This window comes from Musca domestica, unplaced genomic scaffold (genome assembly GCF_030504385.1).
Source record: "Musca domestica strain aabys unplaced genomic scaffold, Musca_domestica.polishedcontigs.V.1.1 1, whole genome shotgun sequence".
NCBI classification, from domain to species: Eukaryota; Metazoa; Arthropoda; class Insecta; order Diptera; family Muscidae; genus Musca; species Musca domestica.
The window spans coordinates 20,839,812-20,854,165 of record NW_026712114.1 but is presented as its reverse complement, the minus strand read 5'-3'; the positions used below and the strand labels follow the sequence as shown (position 1 = coordinate 20,854,165).

Here is a 14,354-nt window from a genome sequence, read left to right as displayed (position 1 = left end):
AGTTAAAGAAACAATTGCAGTTTATTTGTTTGGGCATTGCACAAACCCCGATTTATAAAAGCAAATATATTAATATTCCAAAACGGCGTTTAATGTACAAATTAAGACTATATAGCAATCAGATAATATAGCAGTCAGTCATGAAGCCTATAAGTATTACATTTTGGGAGAAAGTTACAAAAGCAATGCACCGAAACAGTACAACTTCATATAATTTTTTTAGATATAGAACTACATCGCAGTTCTGATATGTAGAGTCTGTAAGAAAGAAAAGTGCGTTTTTGGGGAGGTGGAAGAAAAAGTGAAATTTTCAATGTTCTTCTTTCCCATAAATCTAACTTTTAACTTTTGGAAAACTTTCCCCGTGCGAGGATTGGAATTTTTAAAATTGTTAATAGCTAACTGATCTCGAAAGAGAAATAAACTGGGCTAAACTTTCCCTTTGAAAACATCTTGTTTCCGTGCAGGCCAGGTTAAGGTTAATGAAGACTCGATTAGGGTAATCATTTAGGAGGCTGACAGGACTGAACGTAAGCGTGAATAACATTAATTTTTAAAGTGATTTTATAGGAAATCCGGATCGGACGAGATGACTTTTTTCAAGCGTAGTCTCCAAACACTGTTATGAACGACAATAACCATAAAGATACAAGCGTCCAAGAGCCAATAGTTAGTGATAAGAGCTAATAGTTGGTGATGGAAATCAAATGGGGGGCTAATGATGTGCATCTAACGACACATCCCGATGGTAGTGGATGGATACTGCTTTTGAGACAATCGAAACCGATCTGGGGGAAGTACAAAAACCATTCCTAATTACCGAATGAGGATGGGAAATTAAAATGCAGAGATGCATCTATTAATGGTGTACATTAATCATCTACGATTCTAGTGGCTTTTGTATCGGTAGCACTCAAAAAGATATTGCTTCGAAGACTGAAAGTCTATATTGAGATAGGCGAATAAATTCGACTTATGTTCCAATCAACGACACCGTAAAAACCACCGATAATCTATTACATTGACTGCTTTAAGAAACTCATTTAAGAGGAAGTTGACTTGAGGTGTCTCATGGAATCGGATAGTGTGGTATCCCCGACAGTTCGTCCAGAAATCACGGGAAGTAGAATCACTTTTCTTCTGGTTCGAACTGAAGGTTTAAAAATTCGGCTACCTTCGCAGGCTGTAAGCAAAGATCTTCTGGAGTGAATAGTACCCTATTCACAGGGTAATTAAAGAGGTGCACCGTAGTTGATTTGGGTGAGACATAGCCATCGTTGTTAGTGTGACCGTTTTGGGCATGAATATGACTATGGTGATGATGATGGTGCGGGTGTACATGCGATGTTGTCGAGTTGAATGATGCCGCTGCTGTGTGTTGCAGTGTGTTGGAATGAGTTTTGAGTGTCGAGGGTCCCTCCAAAGAGGCTGATGAGGATGATTCATTCATTGCCAAATTACCAATTATATTTAGGGATTTTGGTGGTATAGATGGTGGAGGTAGAAGTTGTGCGAAACATCTGCCCGCCGTGTGATATGTGGAAGATTTACCCACCACATATCACATGGCGGGCAGATGTTTCGCACAACTTCTACAATTCGTGCCCAATACGAATTGAGACGGATGCACCATGCTGAACATAATTGTGCCAGAAATACAGGGTGAGATGAAAAAATGCAACCAACTTCTAAGCCACTCGTCCGACAGCTGTTGAAATTATTCCAGTGACAGTTCATTATATTGTTTCGAAGCGTACAAAAGCACTTTGGTGAGAGTTTTCCAGAAAAAAAGTTATTCGTGATGGAATTCAAGCGTGATAGTATGATTTCTTTATATTTGGCTGGAAAACCACAAGTAGCTATCGTTAGAGCACTCCGGCATTTAAATGTGAATAAATCTTTTGTGTCTCGTACCATTGCTCGTTACCGTGATACTGGTAGCGTAGCCCGACGTCAAGGAAGTGGACGGAAGAAAAAAACAACAACATCAGCAGTAAAGAACCGACTTGATCGCACCAAAATCTCCGGATACCAATCCGTTGGACTATTGTGTCTGGAGTATTTTGGAAAGCAACGTTGGCACTAAAAAATACCAAAGTGTCGATCACTTCAAGCAAGCGCTTTCCGGGAATGGGCCAAAATACCGCAGAGCAACATTCGGGTAGCGTGTGGCGTGTGGTTTCATTGGCCGTTTGAAGGCCATAATTCGTGCCAAAGGAGAACAGTATAAACAAATCTTAACTTATTCTAACTTTTGATGCTATTTCCGCCATTTTTTTGCTTTCATTCAGTAAAATTTAAAAAAATTACAAATTATGGCGTTTCTCACCCTGTATTATGGGAAAAAAATCGAAACCCCCATTTAACATACCTCATGATATAACTGTTCCTTGCGCTGCCATTCTGGTTGGCCATCATTGCCATTTGGTGATAGACTCGATGATTCACGATCCCAACTTAACATATCAGCGTAAAGTTTTAGCGTAAAACCAGCTTCTGTATAATTTTCCGCTTGTAAATGCAAATCGTGTAATTTGTAAATGTATCTGCAATAAAGACAGGAGGTTTAAAGATTTTGATATGCTACGAAGATGTACTTTAAATAATTACCTCAAATACATTTCCTTGCGATTGATTTCATTTTTATAGAAATTCAAGAGATTCACGGTGCAGGACATACGTTTATCACGATTCTCTTCACCCTGCATAACACTGCGATAATCGAGTAAACGTTCCAATAGCCGTGTAACCGAGGCAATGAACGCTGTGCCGGCATCCTTCCAAATGGGGTTTTCATTTTGTACCTTTTCAAGGAGTCTTTAGAATAGAACAGATATATTGAGACATTAAGGAATGTTGGGAAATTAGAAAATAATATTTAAAAAGCTACAGAAATAGTTTCAAAAGTTTTAAATAAATTTTTAGAAATACATTTTTAAAATTCAAATATTATTAGAAAATTACAGTTAAAACTACTTAAAAATATCATGGCCTAATTTAAAACTTGAAAATAAAATATTTTATTTTGCAATATTTTTGCACAAAAAAAGCAACAGGCAAATGCATTTCTATGAAAAACAAAAAGGAAAACGAAAATAAAATGAATGAATTGAAAATCAAATCTATGCAATGTGACAACGACTGATGATGAGATTCAAGTTAACTTACACCAGACTTAGATGTTCCCTTTTTTGTAGTATGTTTTGGGTTCGGTATTGAATGCATTGTTATTTAGAAGAAATTTGAATAATGACAATGATGAAAAGCACATAGTTTAAGAAGAAAAGTTGATTATAAATATTGTGTTAATTATCAAAATTAAAACGAAATTAAATAAAAATGCAACATTTGCAATGAACAACATCAAATGGCATGTGTTGATGTTAGTAGTACAATTAATATGAGTAGGTATGTATGTATGTTTGCTCCTCTTACAACAACAAAACACTTACATTGTACTGAAAAGCTCACGATATTCATCGTCACCCTTATTTTCGCTGATTAGCAAATCCAATTTGTCAATCAGTTCACTTTCAACCCAACGGAATGAACCACGGGCACTCTGAAAGAAAATAAAATACACACACACATATGAAATAGACAATATAAAATTCCATGCTGAAATTTCTTATAATTTTGGAAAGCTATTTCTAAAAACTCCAACATTTCATTGATACATTTTTGAAAATTATTCCTAAAATACAATTCATTAGCTCTAAAAATTCTTAAAGATATTCCTAAAAATTTCACTTTGATAGCTCTGGCGAATATTAAAAAAATATTCTTAAAAAGTCCAAGTTAGGAGCTTCTATATATCTTGACAAAATATGCTTAAAAGGAGCGATCTGGAAATTAAAAAAAAATCTCCAAAAGCCCAGTTTAAGATTTGTCACACATCTTCGTAAAAAATATTCTGGAAAAACTGTACGTTGATGATTCTGATAGTTGATTTAATAATGAGATTAAGCCTTGAAATCCCTGCATGAAACACGTGGATTCATTAATCTTAGTTGGGTTTCAGAACATAGCAGTATAGTGGGGAATGAGGTGGCTGATGCATAAACTCTAGACGGAACTTAGTCGATTTATCTACCGATGCTTCAAAATATCTCTTGGCGTCCGGTTGAAGGGTATCCAAGGTAATTTGGTCGGTAACCTCAAGAAGAAGAACAAGTAAAAAAGCAGCTAAATTCGACCGGGCCGAACTTTTAATACACTCCATCATTTGGAAAGAATTTGAAAAATTTAAAAAAAAAAAAAAACTTCCGGAAACTACCACTTAAATGTAAACTGTTATATGGAGACTATATGAATACTAAAAATTTTGTCATAGACTGTAGTACCCACTACGAACTTCAAATACGAAATTTGAAATTATTCCGGTAAATAATGTCGCTAAAATCATTAAAATACCGAATATCGGGAGGTACCGTTATATGGGGGCTATACAAAAACGTGAACCTACATACGAATTCTTTTTGCCATAGGCTGTAGTACCCATTACGAACTTTGAATACGAAATTTGTTACAATTCCGGTGAATAATGTCGCACAAATTATAAATATACCGAATATTGGGAGGTACCGTCATATGAGGGCTATACGAAGACGTGGACCTGCATACAAAAATTTTTGTCATAGGCTGTAGTACCAATTACAAATTACAAATTTCAAATATGAAATTTGAAATAATTCCGGTTGATAATGTCGCTAAAATCATTAAAATATCGAATATCGGGAGGTACCTTATATAGGGGCTACACGAAGACGTGGATCATATGATTTTTTTCCACAGGTTGTGGTAACCGTTAAGATCTCCTAATACGAAATTTGGAACGATTCTGGTGAATAATGTTGCTGAAATCATTAAAATACCGAATATAGGGAGCTACCGTTTTATGGTGGCTATACGAAGACGTGGACATGCATACAAAAATGTTTGTCATAGGCTGTAGTGTCCATTTCGAACTTTAAATATGAAATTTGAAATAATTCCGGTAAATACTGCCGCTAAAATCATGAAAATATTGAATATCGGGAGGTTCCGTTATATGGGGGCTATACGAAAACGTGGACCGACGTGGATGCAAAATGTTAGCCTTCTATCTCAATTCGTTCGAAAGATAACGTGATTACAATAGACTGACTGATCGTCTTAGAATTTTACACTGATCCAGAATATATATACTTTGAAGGGTGTATTATAAATATTTCGAGGAGTTACAGTTTTAGAATGGTGGAGGGTATAAAAAGCTCTCTTCTATCACTAAGTAGTTCTGATCTAAGAATCGCGGTAGGGATACTGACTGGTCAATGATAAATGACCCCTAGATGTGACAACAATGTTCATGACTACTGTGTGACTACTGTGAAGGCGAAGAAGAGGTATAGCTGATTGACATAGGCTATTTGGCAGATGGGTTAACTTAAACTTCTCTCTATAAATCTTTTCTTCTGCTTGTCGTTTCTATATCTATCCTATTTCCGACAATTTTTAGCTGCGCTCTCTTAAACCGAATCAACCAACCAAGCTTGATAAGAAACTCCCAAGAAACTCCCAGTCAAGACACCTATATCGGCGTTTTGAAAATCGACGTCGTAAAGTAAGCCAATTCCTCAGTTATTGACATTTTCGGATAAGATTCCTCGGAAGCCATGCATTTTAGGTATATAGTGTATTTGGCAATATTGCAGATAAAAATAAGGACAATATTTTGGTTGAAATTTTTAACCCTTATGCAATGCAACAAATGTTTTTTTTGGTCCTTTTTTCAAAACATGTTTAAAAAGTCCGCTTAAATGGGATCGTAGTAAGTTTAAAATTCTACTATAGGTCTTAGAAGACATCAAAAGTCTTGATCTTATTTCAACGCCAGGAATTCATATATATTACAAAAACATTTTAGGGTTAAAGCAGTACTTCACGCGAGTTTATGGATAAATATCCAACAAAGCATCATTTTTGAATAATGACATCAAAGAAAAAATATTCTTCATAAAATTTCGCAATAAGCCACTGAAGAAATGAAAACGCTATTTCCATAATATATCTGCATCAACATTGCCAAAAAAACGCGAAAAAATGTCCTATTTTTTAATAAATTTTTCCTTGGCCATTTTTCGAGTTGAGTAACATAATTTTTTTTTTTTTTTTTTGAATTTGATAGTATTCTGTTTGAAGATCAAAAGCCCAAAAGATTTTCAAGCTCTTAGGTCAAGCTATTTTAAGGCCCCTATATAGCCTCAACCATATACTAAAGGAACTCAATATAAATGTCGTAACTTTTAAATATAGTGCGTTGATAGATAATTTTGGATTACTTCAAGAATAGAAATAGGTCATGGCGATCCACTTTGTTTGACTTGTAAGGATCCTGTTTAAATGGAGTTTTTAACCATATTTTGAAAAATATATATACAAAAAAGGCCCATGTGGTAAATCGCCTTTGGGTCACATTTATCGTATTGTTATCTGTATATGGTATAAGTAAAATAGTAATCCGCAAAATTGCAAAAAAGTTTGAAGAGGGGGAACTTGTTTCATAATCTACTAAGTTTTTCCTGTTAATATTTTAGAAATTAATTCGAGCATTCTTTTAAAATACTGATTTGAGTTATATTGCAACTTACCTGTTCACATTGTATCATATCGTAGAATACGGTCAATGTAGCCTTTCTCAGTGATGGCTCGGGAACCAGTGTAACCTCCAGGAATGGCCCCACCATATATGGTATAAAATTCAGCTTTTGTTCACCCAACTGTGACCACATACTCAGTATTTGAAAACCCATCAAAACACGCATATCCCCGTGCGAATGTAAAATTTTACGCCGTTTCGGTTCACGATATTTTTCCAATTGCAATGAGGGTTGCGTCAGAAAGATCACAGCCAAATGGAAGTATTTTCGCCACAATTGAAAATCGAATAATTTAGATGACAAAAAACGATAAACCAATGGTTTGGCAAATTCTTCCAGAGATTTGCGCAAAACATCGTTACATGCCAATTTCATGATTAACCAATCGTTGGGAAAGACCAACCAATCCTGTGACAATAGCTCCTCGAAAACTAACAATGAACTTGAGAGAAAATCTTTGAGATCACGTGGATCCTTGTTGGGACACAATTCATCCCAATAACGTTTGTATTGTGTCTCGTCCAACAGCTGCAACAGGCCCAACATACAAGCCACCAATTGTGGTACCACCGGATTGGAACCTTCAATTATAATGATAATCGTTTTGATTAGTATGCCCAAGATGTTTTTACACAGCGAATCTAAATCGTGTTGCAGCGTATTGGTGACTTTGTCTTTTTGCTCCTTTTGCAGATCATATAAATGTGTTAGGATTTCTGCCAGAATATCGGCACAAAGTTTCAATTCATTACGGCGTCCCAAATGCATGCGTAGGTGTTTGCAGGCAACCGATAGGATGACTGTACGGGAATCTGAAATTAGAAAAAAAAAACATTGTCACCCATTAGTAAAGTTAGCTCTTTAGAAAAAATCGTAAAAAATGCTTCTAGTTCCAAAAACTCTTTCAAAAACTTCATGACCACTGTGCTAATAGTGCTCCAGAAAAAATCTTGAAAAAATGCACAATTGTGGCTAGGGTAGTTCCTAATGAAAAATCATTAAAAAGGTCACAATTGGGACTCGTAAAATTTCCTACCCAAAAATTCTTGAAAACATCCGTGTAACCCATGAAAAATTCCAGAAAATACAAGATTTTTGCTCTTCTAGTATAAAAGCTCCTTAAAAAGTAGTCTATTGTGGCATTGGTGCTTTTTTACAAGGTTGTTTAAAATATCACTATTACAGCTCTGATATACCTTAATAATATACCGATTGGGGCCCTGGTAGTTTTTTCTACAAAAAATCTTTAACGGGTTTTCTACAAAAAAATTAAAAAAATCCACAATTGTGGCTTCGGTAGTTTTTCTACATTTTTTTTTTAAATTCACGGTTAACCCTGATAGTCCTTCGAAAAATTAATTAAAGGTTTTATAATTATGGTCTAACAGACCTGTATAAAGGTTCCAGCACTGATAGTTCTCTAAAAAATCTTAAAAAAGGGCAGATAGTCCTCTACGAAAAATCTCTACAACAATCCATGATTTTGGCTCTGATTGTTCTCCTAAAATTCCCAACAATTTTTACGTTTGCGGCCTGACAGTCTTTCATAAAAATTCCTAAAAATAACATATTCAGACACTGACCGTTCTCGAAAAAATTCTTAAAAATGGCTGATATAGTTCAAAATAGTTGCTCCAATAGTCCTCCACAAAATTCTCTTTAATATAATCGAAATTTTTATCTAATCGCCCGATATAAAAATTCTTGAAAAATCCACGATTGTGGCTCCTAAGTCTCTACGAAAAAACCTTTGAAAGCCGTAATTATGCCTCTTTAGAAATCGACCTTTGTTCCTCTCATAGACCTCTAGAAATCGGGATCTACACAACTAACAGAAAGTGAATTGAAAAAAAAAAAAATACAATGAATCGACCATTGTTTTCTTACTCACCATCCTCATGGAAAAGTTCACCAGATACCAAATCCTTAACAGCCTGTAGTTTGGCCTGAATCAAACGGACCGGAGCATCCCTGGGTATGGCATCTAACATATTACGGGCCAACATTCCCAATTCCGGTGCTGGTAGGGTATCTTTCAATTGTTCCAAAACCACTCCCGTTGAACTTAGCAGAGCCTCCTGTGTGGGTATGATAAGATCATAGGATGGCACCGCCAACATACCATTCAAGGCAGTGAAAAGTGAATGCAAGTCCCGGCGAAATGAATCTTCGTATTGACCACCGGTGGCTCGGGCAAACAACTTGCGAGATTGTATTAAAAGTTTAAAAATATATTCCAAGGAGCCAAAACACTTTTGAAATGGATCTGGATGTTCGGCTTTCGTTAGAAACACGGCCATATGTTCGACAGAGGTAATAAGGCCCTTGTAGACCAAGGCGGCGGCAAAATGGTTTTCAATGTACTCATTCATGACCGGGCGAAAATGTTGAAATTTATTGCTTTGCAGGAGACTAAAAATGCTCACCAGCACATGGAAGACTAGGCCCGAATGTTGGGTACTGTTGCCCTCCTCATTGGAGAACATGGCAAAGAGGGCGTCCAAGACATCTTGCAGAAATTTAACAAGTTCTTCATCGTTTAGACGCAGCACACCCGTCAACGAGTCTTGGATCTTTTCGGGATGGGCCCGCCATTGTAGCAGCGACAGTAAATCGGCATTTTGTGTTAGTTTTGTGGAACACAGCAGGGAGCGCATAACAAACACTTCCTTGGAGCTACGATGAAACGTTGAGCTACATTCCACTTTGGCATGCGGATCTTTGGGTTTACAGGGTAATATCAAATAATTGGCAGTGGTTAGTTTTGCAGCATCCTCACATTTGTAGACATACAGTTCATGTTGGCCATCAGCCAGTGTGGCTCCGCTGGGATCCATGAGACGGGCAAAACTGAAACCAAACAATTTTGGTTCCGATTTTTCCCTGGTCGAACAGTGGCGAAACTCAAATCGGACATGGGCTGCAGAGAACTTATCAATGGGTACACTCAGCCGTAACATTTCATTCCAGCAAGGAGCATTTTGATGATATAGAATCATGGATTTGTAGTAATTTTGGGTATCCATACCCGAAGCACCCCATAGACATTCTGTCAGGACATTGCCAGCAACGTCCAAGACCACAACCGTAACGAGAATATTTTTCGCTGTATTTTTGCCACCCCGCTCAAATTCACCTCTTTCCAGGGTGATGAACATATCGTTGCGTACATCACCGGGCATTATTACATCGGGGAAGCCCATTTTACGGGTAATCGTACTACCTTGGAAGAGTAGGGGTTGTTCCTGTCGGGCCTGGCCTAAACCACCGTGCAAGAGTTTCAATGACACAATAATACCCTGATTACTTTGATTAATTGTTGTAATCGGCTGGAATTTGCTGCTGGATTTCTTAATGATCAGTTCATGTAGCTGATGGAAATCTTTCTCATCATTGTGATAGACCAATTTGATATTGTGATCCTTTTCCTCTGACTCAATGGTGGTATCATAGTGGCCAATATCGGCCAGTGAGAGGACACCCACACCGAAGGGACGCCGGTATGCAGCTGTGCCGGTACAACAGGAATTATTGCTTGACTTTTCCGAGGGGAGAATTTTTCCCACACGCATTACAACGGCCACCAAATAGAGGTCTTCATTCAAGTCGGCAGCACCTAGAAGAGGGAGGGAGGGAGTTTTAAATTTCATTTGGAATCGAAGGAATCACACCACAAACATACCTAAATCTGTGAATACTGTACAATTACTGTTGACCCTTTCAATATAATTCGCATAGCCATCTTTACAGATCTTCACCACAAATCGTTCGGACACGGCTTTCATGTGATTCGCATCGTATAGATAGAAATAGACTTCGGCATCATCGCCACCACCAATGCGATAACCAAATTCACGCATGCAAAAATACAAATGGTGGGTGAGAATTTTTCGTTGGGTTTTTCGGCGCAAAGTACCTCGACTCTGGGAAAGAGAAAAGTCAGGAAATGAGGTTATGTATGTCAAGTAAATATTGCATGTTGGATATGGTGGGCATTAACTTACCGACGAGGCTTTGGCATTATCGGCACTTGTGACATGAACATTGTATAGACCAACAATTCCTATGTTATGGGGATCCACAGCCAAGGGACCAATACGTGGCACCAAATCAAGGCCTAGTTTTCTGTAAAGAAAAAATAAAATTTAATTTTTAAATATTTTTTTGCAGAAAAAAAAACTATTTTTTAAAGAAATTTTCAAGAAAAATATGTTTGTATAAAATTAAAATATTTTTTTAAGAGAAAAAACTTAGAAATTCTCCAATTAATTTTTTGAATAACTTTTTATGAAATTTAATTCATAAATATTTTATTTTTTATGAGATATTATTTTTTATTATTTGTCATATAATTATATATTTTTATTCATAAAAATATAAAAAAAACTGCAACAAAGTCAAACGCCATAATTTTAACACTTTTATTTATTTATTTAAATTTTTTTGAATGAAAGCAAAAAATGTCGGAAATAGCATCAAGTTTTAATATAAGTTTAGATTTGTTCGAATTGGTCACCTTTGACACGAATTATGGCCTTCAAACCAATGAAACCGCCACACACTGCCCGAATGTTGCTCTGCGGTATTTTGGTTCATTCACCCCGGCGAAGCGCTTGCTTGAGGTGATTGACACTTTAGTATTTTTTAGTGCCAACCTTGCTTTCCAAAATACTCCAGACACAATAGTCCAACGGATTGGTATCCGGCCATTGTGCGCTGGAAATGAAGCGAGTAACCTTATTTTGTAACCATTCTTGGGTGGCGCGTGCTGAGTGCAATGGTGCTGAGTCCTGTTGGAATGTCCAAGGTCTGTGGCCAAAATATTTGCGTTCCCAAGGCTTTAATATTTTCGCTATAATATTCGGCATTTATTCTGATGCCACGGTCGATTAATACGAGCGGAGCGATCATCAGCTGTTATGGCGGCCCACACCATCACCATGGCCGGCGCTTGAGTTCTGGTGGCCAACCGAAGGTGCACACTTTCAGCTGACCTCTTTGGCAAGTAAACACGATCATTTTGTTTTTTTTACAAACTGCTGGACAACGAATGTTTTCTCAACGGAGAAAACCAAATTCGTCAGTTCACCACTTTCGGCCAAGCGAGGCAACACTTTAGCTCTTTTGAGTCTATTTTCTTTCTGTTGCGGTGTAAGTTCTTGCACTTTTTGAAATTTCATTGGCTTTACCCCGAGTTCATTTTTCAATATTTGGCGAATGGAATATTGCGATATGTTCAACCTTTTTTCGGCCACTGCGACGCGGGTTTCGATCAAGTCGCTTCTTTACTTTTCGAACCATTTCTGCTGATGTTGCTGTTTTCTTCCGTCCCCTTCCTTAATGTCGGGTTACGCTACCAGTATCACGGTAACGAGCTATGGTACGAGACACAAAAGATTTATTCACTTTTAAATGCTGGAGTGCTCCAACTCATCCTGTATTATTTTCAACATAATTTTAAAAATCATGTTTTTTAAATCTCAAAAGTGTTGTAATTTTTTGGAAAGGAAAAAAATAAAATTTGATTTTTAAATGTTTTTTTTTGGCAGAAAACCCATATTTTTTAAGTGTTTTTAAGACAAATTTTTTTTGTTTTTAAATTAAAACAATTTTTTTTGAAGAAAAAAAAAAACACAAAAATTCTGCAATTAAAATTAAATTGTTTGAATAACTTTTAAGGATAAATATTATTTCCGAAACTTAGGTATTCCCTGCCTTATCCCCTGGTAAACATTACAATCGTTCTCCATTAATAAACAAACGTTGTTTCTATAAAAACAACAAGCTTAAACAAGATTATTTTTCTTATCTTATTTTTTTATAAAATATTTTAATTTTTAACATAATTTAAAAAAATATATTTTTTTTCAACAGAAGAAAAAACTCAAAAAGGTTGTAATTAACATTTAATTTCCCACATTTTTTGGAATTTTGTTTTTTTTTTTTTCAATTTCTATTTGAAGATTCCATGATTTATTATGTGTCGTCGTTCCAGTGCTAATAGCATCCACCACAAATGACCACAAGTATGCCTGTCCGATTGTCGGCATAGCAGTGACCAAAAGTGATAATTTTTCAATCATTTATCTCAACCAAGAACAAAAAAAGCTACTCATTGCGGGTGGTTTAAGGCCAAAGAGGCAAATCGAACCCAACCAAGAACCAGTATCGAACAAACATTGCCAACAAACATAACAAAAACAAAACAAACGACAAAAAAAATAGAGAAACCTCAAAAACCACTGAAATCGAATATTTTGACATGAAACCCATTTAAAACTAATGGGTTTCCAGCCATTCCTGTGGCCATCAATGATCATCAATTGCATGGTAACGTTTTGTATGTTTTTATGTGTGTGCGTGTAATAGGGTGTAATGAGGGCGAATGAGATTTTTAAAATTATTTTCTATCCAAGGCTTTTAAATGTTATTTAGAAATTGTTTTTAGTAGGAGGCTGTATATCTTGTCAGGAGTCCTTACAATTGCAGCAACCCAGCTGAATGAAAGTTCACGAACACAAAAAAAATGAAGAAATAAAATTAAATAGGAAGATAAAATAACGTTTATTATCGAAAATGGTTTTTGCATACCAAATTTTTCGAGATCTGAATCAATATACCTTATATGGTGTAAGGTATACAAAAACCAGTAAGGAAAGGTCAAAAGTCGGAAGGGTCCGACTTCCTGATATAGAGTGAGTGGTGAAAAATAACCGTAAAATCGGATGAATATGTATATCGAAGCTATATAAAATTCTGATAAAAATCTGCATCCGGTACCAAATATTATTATTGTGGAGTAAATATTACGCATGTGAGAGACTTAAAACCCCTAATAGGACGAAACATATATATGAAAGCTATAGCTATATCTGAACCAATTTTCTTTAAATTTGATGTAATTGCTTCTAGACTGAATTCGGAAGTGCCGAAATGCAAATGGATGCATGGTTTTGTATTCCACCCTAATGTCCATACATTCGTGCAGACACTAATGGGCGTTGAGACTATCGAATAAATGTGTGGTAAATGTTTAAAATGTAAATGTAATTAACACGAAAAGAAAAAAAAAGGAGTCTAAATGAATTGCTAAGTTTTATACGAGTTCAGATGGTGTGGTTAGTGGTAAAAAAATGTAAGAACCATTATATGGAAGCCTCAGCAGACCGTTATGTACTACGCAAAATTTGGAAAATAAAATATTTGGCGGTAAAAAGGATATGGAAGAAAATACTTAAAAACAAGTAAAAAAAAAAACAGCTAAGTTCAGGTGGGCGGACCTTTTTATATCCCCCACCATTTCGAAGGAACTTGAAAATTTTCAAAAAAAAAAAAAAAAAACGTAGAAAAATACCTCTCAAATAAAACCCCGTATGGGGGTTTCATAAGTAATTTTTTGTTACAGATTGTAGTACCGATTACGAACTTTAAATACAAAATTTGAAACAATTCTGTCACCAATTGTCCCTAAAATTATCAAAAAGCCGAATATTGGGAGTTACTATAACATGGGTGCTGTACGTAGACATGGACCTGCATGGACACTTTTTTTGTCATATATTGAAGTTCCCATAACGAACTTCAACTATGAAATTTGAAACAATTCCGGTTAATAATATCGCTGAAATCATCAAAATACCGAATATCGGAAGTTATCGTTGTATGGGGGCTTTTCGAAGACGTGAACCTGTGTACTCGATTTTTTGTCATAGGCTG

The 14,354-nt window shown here is 36.0% G+C and overlaps 1 protein-coding gene across 2 annotated transcripts in view; it reads right to left on the bottom strand.

Annotated features, from left to right (window-relative positions):
- The window catches only part of LOC131801556 (dedicator of cytokinesis protein 3-like), a 168,932-nt gene that overhangs the window by 2,407 nt on the left and 152,171 nt on the right, over positions 1-14,354 (bottom strand). Inside the window, exons 4-11 of one of the 2 annotated variants that reach the window (XM_059120329.1) lie at positions 10,643-10,763; positions 10,321-10,561; positions 8,530-10,254; positions 6,630-7,450; positions 3,453-3,562; positions 3,169-3,186; positions 2,611-2,817; positions 2,372-2,546 (exon numbers count right to left, since the gene is read on the bottom strand). In XM_059120329.1, coding sequence (XP_058976312.1) covers positions 2,372-2,546; positions 2,611-2,817; positions 3,169-3,186; positions 3,453-3,562; positions 6,630-7,450; positions 8,530-10,254; positions 10,321-10,561; positions 10,643-10,763 — 3,418 coding nt within the window. The remainder of the gene's footprint in view (positions 1-2,371; positions 2,547-2,610; positions 2,818-3,168; positions 3,187-3,452; positions 3,563-6,629; positions 7,451-8,529; positions 10,255-10,320; positions 10,562-10,642; positions 10,764-14,354) is intronic. The other variant, XM_059120338.1, reaches the window with a different exon arrangement.